The sequence below is a fragment of the Ailuropoda melanoleuca genome, chromosome 12, assembly GCF_002007445.2.
Source record: "Ailuropoda melanoleuca isolate Jingjing chromosome 12, ASM200744v2, whole genome shotgun sequence".
NCBI classification, from domain to species: domain Eukaryota; kingdom Metazoa; phylum Chordata; class Mammalia; order Carnivora; family Ursidae; genus Ailuropoda; species Ailuropoda melanoleuca.
The window spans coordinates 37,752,774-37,765,718 of NC_048229.1; the positions used below are offsets into that span (position 1 = coordinate 37,752,774).

At 52.3% G+C, this 12,945-nt stretch overlaps 1 protein-coding gene across 1 annotated transcript in view; it reads right to left on the minus strand.

Annotated features, from left to right (window-relative positions):
* SIPA1L3 (signal induced proliferation associated 1 like 3) overlaps positions 1 to 12,945 on the minus strand; it is a 100,494-nt gene that overhangs the window by 60,448 nt on the left and 27,101 nt on the right. Inside the window, 2 exon segments of the mRNA XM_034638669.1 lie at positions 5,647 to 5,921; positions 12,135 to 12,711. Of these exon segments, the coding sequence (XP_034494560.1) occupies positions 5,647 to 5,921; positions 12,135 to 12,711 (852 nt within the window).

Sequence of the window (12,945 nt, forward strand, 5' to 3'; positions counted from 1 at the left end):
CTTGGCCTGGAAGCTCTCATGCCCTCGATTGAGCTGAGCCTCTGTGGCTCTCCTGGGTCCTCTGGAGCCCAGGGAACTTTCAGGACTGGCCAAAGATGTGGTGGATTTGGCGGCTGGGGGCTCAGGACACGGCCGCTGAGGAGTCTTCAGAAGGCGACCCGAGGAGGTGCTCTGGCATCTGGACCCAACACGGTGTGCCCTTCAGCAACATTAGGGTCAGAGCTCCTTCTGGCAATCCCTTGGGTTGGGAGGTGCCAATGCCTCACCAGGTACATGAGGAATGACAACAACAGAAATGTCTAGCAGAGCCCATAGATAGGCCAGGCCTAGGCGGAGATGGACGAGGGGGCCATCACGGCACCACTGCTCCTGCCTGCTCAGCTCCTACACCCCTTCACCTGGGAACAGGTCTGTGTGCTCTGCGGGGCTGACCCCACTTCTTGGCTCCAGGTATGAGAATGTCACCCAGGCCTGGCTAACCAGAAACCCCTCCTCCTCCCCCTTCCCCGGAAACAATGATTGGCCCAGGATTGTCACATGCCTGATGTGCGGCCATGCAGAGACATCATCAACTCTGGAATTGTTTCTGGAACTAATGGGGGAAAGATCTGGTTCACTAGGGCTGCTGTGCTGGAGAGTCCCAAGCTGAAACTGTGAAGAAGGGTGGGTCGTCCTTGTCCCACGAGAATGACAGCAATGCAGAAAAGGAGACAGGTGATAAAGATTCCTGGTGAGGCCATCTGGGTCCCTGCATCTGGCCATGTCTAAACCTTGCTCTGCCTCCTAGTTTGTCAGGGACAGAAGCCAGGACAGTCTGTCTTTTGTTTCACCAAGCTTGAGCTGGTTCTGTTGTCGGGAACCAGAATCCTGATCACTACAGCCGCACTTTCAAGAGAAGTAAACTGAGGCACAGAGAAGCTAAGTAACCTGTCCAAGGTCACACAGCCAGTAAGAGGTGGAAACTGGATTTAAACACAGTAAGTTGGCTCCAAACGCCACAACTTTAACCACCATGCACACGGGCCACTGAAGAGTGGTTTGGGAGCCAGTGAGATTTCTTGGGTCCCAGACTTCTCTTCTAGTTACTGACAGCGTGGCCTTTGGCCAGGAGCCCTTAGGCATGATCTCAAAGAGGGCAAGATTATCCAGTCATCTTGAAGGCAGCACAGGGTGGTGGAGAGCCAGGGCTTCTGGGCCACATGGTCAGTTCAGACCCCAGCCTGCATGGCCCTGGGTGAAGGATTTCCTTCCAGAACCTGTTTCCTCATTTGTAAGACGGTGGTGGCTGCAGGCATTCTAGAGCACTAGGAGAGACCCTGGTACTTGCCAAGTGCTTGATAAACAGGGCTCGGCACTGTCACCTTCTCCAGACGATTCTGTGGCCAAACCACCTGCTGTTCCCACACGCTCAGAGGTCGAGTCTACCTTCCACCTTCTGAAGTCCAGCCACACCCTGCTGGGGGCTCTGGAACAAATCCTTCCCCATCGGTCTGAGAACCAGCAGCACCCACACCACCCTGAGAGCTCAGCAGAGGAATGTAGATACCTGGGTCTCATCTCAGCCCACTGGAATCGGAGTCCTCCTTGAGCTGGGGGCCCAAGAACCTGCATTTTACCAAGCTGCTGGAGATGATTTCAACACAAGACAAAATTTGAGAAAGTGGGACAAAAATGGCATCCCTGTCCCCTGGTTTCACCCACCAGAAGACATCACAGCTTCCATTTCTTATATGCTCTTTCAAAAGTATCCTATGCAGGTATTTCCATGCAGATATCCTTCGCAAATATTATTTAAAACAGAAATAAAAAGGACAGCACACTTAGCTCCGAATACCATCTTGCTTTCCCCTCCTTGCCCCTCAACTAACGGTATTTCTTACCAGGCCCTCTCGGTACAAACAAATTCATTTTATTTCCCTTAAATAATCAAATACTATTCCATCCCACAGATGACCAGGGATTTACTCAGCCTGGTCCTCTATGGCTGGATATTTAGGTTGCTTCTAGTCTCAACCAACAATGCTGCACTAGCGGGTGTGCTCTAGTCTCAGCCACGTGCTGGAGACGCCTGAGAGGATGCCCCTGGGCTCACAGACCTCTTTTCCTCACTGCCCTCTTGTCGTCAATTCCTGACAGCTTAGTTTCTGGGGGCCATGAGGACTCCTTTCTTACCCCATCTGCTCACTCACTTGTGGGGTTTCAATTTCCCTTCTCAGAGAGAAGTTTCCAACCCCCTTGACCAGAGCTCCTGAGTCCAACTGAAGGTGACAAAAGCATCCCAGATGGCCTTCTCTATCCGGAAGTGACAGAGAAAGTCAGATGAGAGCATTCCTCCTGGGCCTGTGCAAGCAGCTGACGTCACGATGACCATCCCCTCAGGCTGGGGGACGTCTTCCCAGCTACCCCGCCCAGCTTAGCTTTGGCCAGTGGCGCAGCGCTCAATCGAGAACCCCCGTCTGATGGCCTGGGAGTGTGCGGATGATCCACTCTGCTATTCAGTGTCTGAAGAGTGGGGTCCCAACGCACACCACGCAGAGCCTGGCTGGTGGCAGGGAGAGCATCTGTGCCCATCCCCATATGTCTCTTGTCAGGGCTTATTTTGACATCTGAGCCAGGAGGCCAGGGCTGCAGCAAGAGGCTGGAGAGACCCCAGAAGTGGGGTGACCAGCTCTGCAAATGAAGTCAGCCAGACCCCTCTGCATTTGAAGAACAACAAAAACCATACAAGTCCCAACCCACACGTGCCCTTGCAAATAGGAGATCCTGTTTCAGTGGCTGCCCTGTCAAGGGGGTAGGATGATAGCTTTTCTCCTAATGAGGGCAAGCAACAGGGCTTGTCTGTCTGGTCACACCCCCCCTGCCTGGTCTCCCCAAAGTCTCCCCAAAGCTGGAGAAGGGAGCCTGCAGACTTTTACTGTTGCTTCCGCTGGTCCCTTCCTGCAGGTCCAAGGATGTCTTTGCGGCCTCTGGTGCGCAGAGAGTCGTCTGACAGGTGGACTGGTTTATCATGTGCACGCGCGTGGGTGTGAGGGTGTGTGCAGAGCAAGGCAGAGGGGGGTCTGCTGGGGAGCTTGCCTGTGGAGTTACTTCGGCTTGACTTGCCCCTGCAGAGCCTGGAGTGGGTGTGGCTGGGCTGTGGTGCCATGACAAGGCTGAGAGAAGGGGATGCCTGGGGCTTGACTAGAGGAGTCCTGAGGGGACACCGGGGAGGTGGGTGAGGGGAGGCCCAGCCCTTGGTTGCAGGGTTTAGGCCTGCCCTGAACTGCCCTCTACCAAGTTCAGAGCAGGCAGGAAGGGGAAGGAGGAGCAAGCACAGCTGGGCACGCACACAGCTCTCAGCGGCCTTCCGACGTGGCCGAGGACCGCGCAGCTGGGAAACCTGGATTGAGGTTAGTAGCTGTACAACTCTGCACAACTGACGGGTCCCCTCGGGGCCTCAGTTTTTCATCTGTAAAGTGAGGGTCACACCAGCCCTGTGAGGTCACGTGTCACCTCATGTCAGCCTTCCCCTTGGCTCACTCTGCTCCAGACCCCCTTGGAGGTCTGGCAACAAGCCAAGGGCCTTTGTCCTCACTTCCCTAATGGCCACTCCCTCCCTGCAAGGTCCTTCTTTCGGGTCCTTCTTACCTTCAGGCCTTCCCTGACCACCTGGTCCGAAGTCAGGCTATATGCTTTTTATTTCCCTCACACCCAGTATCTCACAGGTGGTGTCTCTAGGGCGACCCCTCCAGGACGAGTGCTGTTCTATGTGCTTTATTTACAAAGCTTTTCTCCAGCCTCCCCACCATCTTTGGGAAAAGATCTATTACGGTCTTTGTTTTATAAATGAAGAAACTGAGGCACAGGGTATGAGGCCACTGGCCCAGGGCTACGGTTTACTATGAGGGAGAGCTAAGATTCAAACCTAAGTAATCTCACTGCAGAGCCCGCCTTCCCATGATGCTCAATTGCCTCCCACTTTTGCTATGTGAAATCATCTTATTCCCTTAACTGTTTACCTCCCCTGATCCATTCCGTAGCTCCACGAGGACCAAGGCCTGACTGCCCTCTGTGCAGCTGTGTCCAGCACTTGGGATGTAGTGATTCTCTCTGACTCTGTCTCCAGCCACCTGTGGAGGTTGCTGAGGCACGAAGTCACCATTCTCAAAGCTGCATTTACCCTGTCTTCCCCATATGATCAATTCTACCTCAGAGTAACGAAACAGTTACTGAAGGAACGTTCTTTTTAGAAGAATTTCAGCCAATAAATGAAGAAGGAATGATGGAATTGAGAGCAGTACTCGCTACCCTGTGACCCACGATGACATAACTGATGGGGGCAATAATGACACATGGCTGTTGAGGGGGACAATGTATGAAGACGGGTCAGGTGCCACCATATGAACCCTCTGCTCTTTGGATCACTCACGGAGGGCAACACACAACCGGGAAGTGTTGTTACCGAAGAAACTTAACCAGCATTGCATCAAGCTTCTACATCAAACTCCAGTGTACAGGAAATTCATGTGCTAGAGGAACAGGGTAAGGGACACCAGGGGGATGCAAGCAGCTAAATGCAGGAAGTGGGAAACTCCAAAGGGCCAGTGACCTGGGTTTCTTCCCTAACAAAGATCTCTCTGATATACCAGGAAGGTAAACACAGATGGGTAGCTGATACTGACTTACTGGTAAAATTTTTCAATACAGTCATAATTTTTTAGAGGTTCTTGTTGCGTAGAGATACATTCTAATCACTGCAACTGCTTCAAATAACCCAAGGGAGGGAGGGAGGTACAGAGCTTGAAAAAACAACAACAACAAAAAGCTGACCTCGTATTGGTTAAGTGTTGAAATGGGGCTCGGTACACTTTTGATATGTTTGAAATGTTTCATTAAAAAAACAAGACAAACTCTCTATTGTCTTCCCATTGTATGTGGAATAAACCCCAAGTCCATCACTGTGTCCGTAAGCTCCCCTGAAGGTTGCCCCATCCCTGTTCCAGCCACACTGGTCTCTGCTGCACAGATGGACGTGCCACACACATTCACACTTTGGAGTCTCTGTGCAGACTCCGTCCAGGACCCCCTGGCCCAGACAAGACCACGTGGCTGCCTCCACCCAAGAGCCTTCCCTGACCCGTGCGCAGCTCTCCCACCATGCTGCAGGCCCTTTAGCCACCATGCTTTAATTTTCTACTTAAACCTCATTACTGCCTGGTCCTGCATTATATCTATCTAATTACTGCCTGTCCCTGCCTCTAGAACACAAACTCCAAGGGAGCAGGCGCTCGTTCCATTTCGTCCCCGCTGTCTCCCCAGCACTTCAGATGGAGCTCGCACCTCGTTAGAGGCACAATAAATATGTGTTGAAGCAATGCATCAAGCGCAGCGTGCCCTCGGGGCAGGTTACTTTTAATGCTGTATGCATCATCTAGAAGATGGGACGGATGACAGTGCCCACCTTGTGCGGCTGTCACGGACATGAAGTGGGACAGCGCGCATTTGGAGAGCTTCAGCCGTTAAGTGGCACGCGGTAGGCGTTCGACAGATGTTGACTCCCCCTGTCGCCATTAGCGCTCTTCCTGCTGAGGAAGGGCCTCAGGTGACAGCGCTCTGGAAGCTGCCACCCCCCACCCGGCTCCCACCTTGCAGGGCAGACGCCCTTACCTCCGGGGAGTGCCGTCGTCGAAAGGCGGGATGATGACCACCTTGACGGTGACAGAGGTGCGCAGGAGGTCGATCATCTGATCGTGGGTCAGCGTGACCACAGCCACCTTGCAGATCTCCACCAGTCGGCTACCTTGCCGGAGGCCAGCCTGCCAGGCAAACCCATAGTCCTCCACCTCGGCCACCGTCCCGTCATACTTCACGTGGAAGCCCAGCTGCCCGAGCCCGTTCCGCCGCAGGGTCATGTCCACCGTCTCCCAGCCATTGGTCATGACCTGTAGGCAACAGGCAGGATCTAGTCTGAGAAGCTGTTTGGGGCCAGTTCTGGATGACCCCTGCGTAGATTTTCCCCCTTCAGGGCCAAAGACCCTGCTGACCTCCATCCCTTCCAGGTGATGCCAGGATACAGGAGCATAAACACCCACCTAGTCCCAGCCTCAGCTCTTGACTTCTGAAGAAATGTAGATAGGCAAATATGTGGTTTATTAGCTGGCAGAGACCATGGCAGTCATAAGCCGTGTTCTCCAAATGCCCCTGGCCTCCCCCCTTCCCAGCTATAGTGGGATTATACTTCTTGGCCCCCTTGTGGTGGGTGGGCTCTGGGACTTGTTTTGGTCAATGAGTTGTGAGTAGAACGGTCATGTCATGTCATCTAGACTGGGGCATTTAGTTGCCAATGCAAGACCCTCCGGAGGCCTTTCCCCTCTGCCACAGCTACTGGGATTGTTCCAGAGAGTGTCTGTTTGTGGTCAGCTGGGGTCCCAGGGTGAGAACACTGGGGAGCAGAGACCCCTGCTGAACCTAAGCTTGGGACATGTAGTGTGAGCAACAGATAAATCTTTGTAGTTTTAACCCACTAATATTTTATCCTGACCCAATGACTCTAACCAAAGTAGGCTGGAGAAACAGCAGACCAGAGATCCTGGGATCTTTGCTGGCTGGAAGCTTGCGCCGTATTCTTTACTTCATGGTATCATTCTTAGAGGCACAACCCCCTCCCCAATCTCTTCCTCAGACTGTCCTCCAGCCTGGAACTGACCAGACCACACAAGGCCTTGCTTCCGATTCACTCCCTGCTTCAACTGTGTGTGACTGTCGCCACGATCACATATTACTATAGATAAGAGGACCCACCGAAGAGAACCCTAGTCCCTCAGTGTGTTCTTAGGAATTCCCTCCTCTTCTTGGGAGAAAAGGATTAATTTAACAAGCCACAGCTACGGCTACTGAACAAGTTACATCGAGATCGGTCTGCACTCTCCAGAAACTGCATTAAGGAAACAGAACATGTAACAGTTCAAATTGCTGGTGGAAAGCCATCCCGTGGCTAGAAATGATGCCACCTGACATACCTATGACAGCAGGGGCTTTCGCCCTTCTCTGACCGCTACGCTCCATGAGGAAATTTTAGGTCACAAATCACTCTACGCATTCACATGACCACCTACACACACATATTCCTTGCAACCCAAATCAACCACATTGGTGAGCATAGGCAGCCGGAAATGAGAACGTGGATGGTGAAGCACTCACCTGAGGACATAACCACATCTGATTTAGACGGTGAGAGTCTGCACAGTGAGGGGCACATGTGGGACCCGGCACCGCTCCCCAGAATGGTACTTATCCTTACTCACTGGGATGGGCTGTGACACTCTGTATCCTTTCCTCCAAAATTCTGGATTGAGACCCAGCAATTGATTTCATAGCCCAACTTGTTCACATGCCAATGAAGAATTACTGTGACTGCTTCGTGTATGAGAATGACAAAACAGTTGTTTTTTGAACAGTCTTTATGTTTTTGAGATAAATATTGAAATGTGTATAGATGAAATGATAGGATGTCCCGGATTTGTTTCCAAATAATCGAGGGGGGGGGAAGGGAAGGGAGGGAAGGAAGAAACAAGACGGGCCACAGGCTGGCTGAGAGCTGAGGGAACCAGTGATGGCCTGGGAGTTTGCTAGGTTGAGTCCAGCTTTTGTGGCTGTTTGATGTTTTCCATAATTAAAAAGTTTAATCTGGTTAGAAAGGATAGCGTTTAGTGCACTGAGAGAGAAACTTATGTGTGACTGGCTCCATCCTAGCCCCTTACTTCTGCTCTGGGAGTCCAAATTCTCCCCGCTGAAGCAGTCACCCTTGTGTCCAAAGAATCTGGCTAAGGGTGACAGAGAAACCGTCCCGTGTGTCTGCGCCCATGACCAATGAGGCCACACCAGCCCGGGGGTGGGGGGGTGTGGAGAGGCCTCGACCATCCCTGGAGGCTGCAGCGGGTCTGCTGGCTGCTGTCCATCTTCCATTCTTCCCTTCCTGCTTTTGGTAATAAGACCTCCCACAGCACAACAGACTTGGATGGGCACGCGGCCACCCAGCAGAGGCCCGCGTTTCTCAGCTTCTCTCACAGCTGGCTGTGGACATATGACTTGGTTGGGGCCAGCAGGATAGATGTGAAGGCATTTCTGCTTTGTGTTCTTCCAAATAGAACCGCTTGCCCTCCACACTCATGCCTTCTCCCTTCCTGCCCACAAGGACATGGTTATGGAGCAATACCAACCAATATGGAAGGAAAAGGAGGTGCCCCAAGACGGAAGGGACTGGAGTCCTTGAGCTGTCCCTTGCCACCGTGACCAGCCTGGGCATTAGCCCCAAGAGAAATAAACCCCATCTTGTTTCAGCTCCTGGATCTCTGAGTCTCTCTCGGCAGCCCAGTCTGTAACCACCCACTACAGCTGCTCTGGACCATTTCAGATAGGGAAGGGAGGGGTGGTCGGGGATCTCTGCGGCTTCTCTCTCAAATGTCCTGCAACTTCCGTCCCTTTTGCTTTTCTAATGAACCAAAGGAAGCCCCACCTGAAGAACAGAAGCATTCCTGATGTTTACAAGATTCCAGAAGGGCCCTGTGCCACAGGAACACCGTAGGAGACCAAATGCCTATCAGTTGAGAGGAACCTGTGCCATGACATGTGGCCACACTGCCCCAGGCCCCCCCTTAAAGTTAATCTTCCTGGGGACTGATCTTTGTGTGCCAGGCACCGATGAAGCCCTTCATAGGCCTAATTTCACCAATATCTCACTGGGGAGACAGGTACAACTAAATTGCTTATCTTACAGATGTAAAACCCGTACAGACCTGACTTTTTAACTCTTGCTTTAAGCCTCCATGCTATATTCCCCACTGCCCCCTTTGTTTCCTTTCCCCTCATTCTGCACCAGGATGATTCCAACTTCTTGCTCTTGTCTCAGTTTAAAAGTTGTTTCCTCAGGGACCCCCTGGCCCGGGCTCACAAGGTGGGGTACTTGGTGGGTACTGTAAGGGAGAACCAAGCTGGTGGAACTGTGGCCAAACAGTACACTTGTGCCCCCATCGAAAGGGGGCACCTATCACCCTGCTTCAGCTGCCCACCACCCTGTGCAAACATATGCCCAGTGTAGCCAGAGCCCCCGGGGAGCTATACTCTTGTGAAATCTTCTGAAGGTCAAGATTTGGTAATTAACTGAATAGGTCTTGGAGCTGCATCCGACCTGTGGCTTCGAGACCTCTCCCCACGATAGGTTCCCCTGGCGTGCTCAATACTCCCTCTTTAACTTTTTGGCACTTGTAACTTTTTGTTCAATTTCTGCCTCAGAGGGGAGCCCCAGGAGGGCGGCCAGGGCCCATGATGATCACTGCTGTGTCCCAGCACTGCCGGGCTCAGAGAGAAGCACGCAGTAATACTTGCTGACTTAACATGAAGGATGTCTGAATCCTAACTCTGTTGGGGAGGGCGTGGATTCCTTCCCCTGGAGGACTCTGCAAAGCCGACTTGCTGTCACGAGTCGTGTATGACAGGTTTGTCCCTTCACAAAAGATGGCTTACATCATCACTTCTTGGCCACCCGGATCCTCAGTGGGCTCTGGGGCACTGAGACTGTGAGGGGGGCTGTGGTAACGGGCTGTAAAACACTGCACTGACAGTCGGGTCGGGGGTGGGCGTGGGATGGAGCGGCCCAGAGAGGATGTGGGTAAAACATGTCACCTGGCGCGGTGCCCGGCATGGTCACTGCTCAAGAAAAGTGAGCTGCTGTCAGGATTCTGGGAGGAAGAATACTCTTCAGTGGGGATGAGAAAGGTATCTCCTTCACTGGGCTTTGGGGAGGAAAAAAATGCAAAGTCGTGCAAGGCGCTGGGGCTGGGCAGGGTCTGACAGCCCTCCGTAGACGTTCGCTTTTGCTATTACTACAGGGCAGTATGCAGCCAGGCGTTCAGCACGAGTTCGCCAAGTGTGTGCTGCATTCCAACCTCAGTGCTGAGGACACAGTGGCAAACAACAAATACATAAATATGCTTCATATGGTGTAAGTGCTTTGGGGAAAATTAAAGCAGGGTAAGTGGGTGGAATATGCTCAGGGCCAAGCTGGGGGGGGTTGCAATTTTACATAATGAGGCCTTCCTGACAAGGTGACATGTAACTTAAGGAGAGGAGGAAGTGAGCCACAGGGGGATCAGGAAAAGTACTCCAGCGAGAGGGCACGGGGCAGGGCAAAGGCCCTGAGGCCGGATGCCTGCCTGGCACACTCAAGAAGCAGCACAGGTCTGTGTACCCAGAGTAGAGACAGAGACAGGGAGCCGGGTCACACTGGGTCTCAGAGGCTACTGCAAGGACTCTGGCTTCCATCTAGAGAGGGCAGGGGGTTTTGGGCAGAGCAGTGATGGGATCAGATCCCTCGGGCTGCCTTACTGAGGACAGACCATAGGGAAGCAAGGGTGGAGGCAAGGGAGACCAGCGAGGAGGTGACTACAGAGTCCAGGAGAGGCCGGGGGAGGCTATGGAAGGGGAGAAGTAGCTGGAGCCTGCCCACCGGAGGTGGTGCTGCCAGACGGGGTGTGGGAGTGACAGAACAGCGGGGCTGATGCTGAGGCTTCCGACCTCAACAAATGGAGTGACAGACGTGCCCTTTCCGGAGACAGGAAAATTCTGTGGGGCAGAAGAGGAAAACCAGGAGTCTGCTCTCGGGCATGTTGTTTCGGGGGCTTAGAGACCCCAGGTGAAGATGCCAAGTGAGCAATGAGCTACCAGTCTCCAGTGTAGGCACAAATGGGTTTCGGAGTCAGGAAAACCTGGATTCAGACCCCAGTCTGCCACCTGCTGGCTGCGTGACCTTCTGTGAGAGTGTACCTCTCAGAGCCTCAATCTCCTCATCCTGTCAGGTGGGGTAAGAACAAGACCTACACTCCTGGGGCGGACGGCTGTGATCTCGCGCGTGAACGCTGCTTATCAGCGCACAGTCAGGGTCCGATTAAACTCATTCAACTAATCAACTGATCTGTACTTACTGAACACCTACTACATGCCAGCCCTGATCTATGCAGAGGACATGAGCAAGTGAACAAAACGGAAAGAGGCCCTGGTTCTCATAGCTCACATCCATGTTGCTATCTAACACTGAGCATGAATTTTGGGGTCAGAGAAACTGAGAGCAGGGCTCCATCAATCCAACTTGAACTTAATGAGAGGGGGCAAAGGCCCAGAAGGGTGAACGCACTGGCATCTGGAGGTCACAGCCCATTTTGTCAGGCAAGCTTCTCTGGGAAACGTAATTCATTCAATCCTTAAAACTTGCCCACGATGTAGGGTAATTTTTGTTCCCATTTTTCAGGCGGGGACATCTGAAAAATGTCAGTCACACGGCAGTTAAGAACTTGGCTCAAGGTCACACAGCTGGCTAGCGGCAGGGCCAGGACCCGAAGCCAGGCCTTGCGACTCTAGAACCTGTGTCTGTGTTAGGCTCCCCAACCTGTTTCACACGTATGACATGGCCTTCTGTGAAACGCACCAGAAGCCCATCGCCAACAACAGCATTCCTTCCCCCAAGGCTTCCATGTGGCCTGAGGCTTCTCAGCACCATGATTCAGGCCACCATCTACTAAGCTGTAACCTGAAACCAACCTGCCACTCTTGGTTTGGCCAACAGTCTGAGCCTGAGCTGCCTATCAGAAGCTTACGGTAAGAATTTACCCAGACTATGAATCTTTGTCTTTTAATAGAGGAATTAAACCATTCACATTTATTGTGATTACAGATACGGAATTACTCCTGCTATATAACTGTTTGTTTTTTTAAGAATGCTTTCTTATATTCCACCACCCCCTGCCCTGCCCCATTTATGCCCTATCCTTCAATAGCTCAGAAGCTTTTCATTCTATTTTAATTCTTCCAGGAAGTACCCTTACATTTTGAACATAAGCATGCACGTATATTTTCCATCAAGATCTAGAGTGAATAAATCTATCTTTTGTCTTCCCAAGGTGATGGCATGGGCATGGCCCAAACTGTCCCAGAAAGAGCCCAGGCTGCAGGGCCCACGAGACCCCCTAGTGTGTAAGTGGCAATTCCAACTCCCTTGGAGCCAATTAGTGTCTTGGCCTGATGGGGCTGGGGGCAGAGAGGGTTCCCTAAGGCCTCGGCCAAAGCACAGAAGTGCTGCACCATTGCGGAGCTCTCTCCCTTACCTTCAGTCTCTGGACGATTTCCCTTATGTCCTCCACAGAGCCCTCTGTGGCCTGCAGGAAGATGTGGTCCCCTCGCCCGTAGAAGATTTTGAGTGTTGAGGAGTCTGGGGTCCAGCCAATGACGTCCCCGCAGTAGCAGTTGAACACCACTTCCTTGGTGCGCAGGTCCAAGAGCACCACAAACTCATTGGAAATCCCCAAGATGCAGTCGATTTCTACCCCCTGGGCATAGTCCTGAGCTGCCACCCTCCAGGCGATGGCCCCTGTGCTGTGCTGCTCAGCGCCTGCCCGCGCTTTTGTCTTCTCCTTTTTCTTGGAGGTCAGGGAGATGAGGTTGAACTTGCCAGTGGAGTCAATAGGTGTGTTAGACACACAGTTTTCTGCCAGGTCCTTGAGGTACTCCTGGCGGGTCCTGGTGGCCATGGTGTGGAATTTGTCCGACTTGTGCGCAGCATTCTCGGCATTAATGACCTTGGCCAGCAAGAAGTCTCTGAAGACATCAGACTTGCGGAATGTGGTTCCACTAGGGATCGGGGGACCGAAAGGAGGAGCATCTTTGGATCGGGTCACAGCCATACTGAGGAGGGAGAAATAGGTGGTAGAGAGAAAAGCACTTGAGATTCCCTTTAGAAAGTAAATATGCGATCAGAAATAGGAGTTTGCTTTTTAAGAATGGAAATCTACATCTAACTAGTAAGTTGCTGGCCAACTAGACTGGAAATGAGACAGTCTTAGGGCACATACATGCATTTTTACTTCCTGAACAGATGTTAGAACATCCATTGACGTTCCAAGAATAATTCTCCCAGCA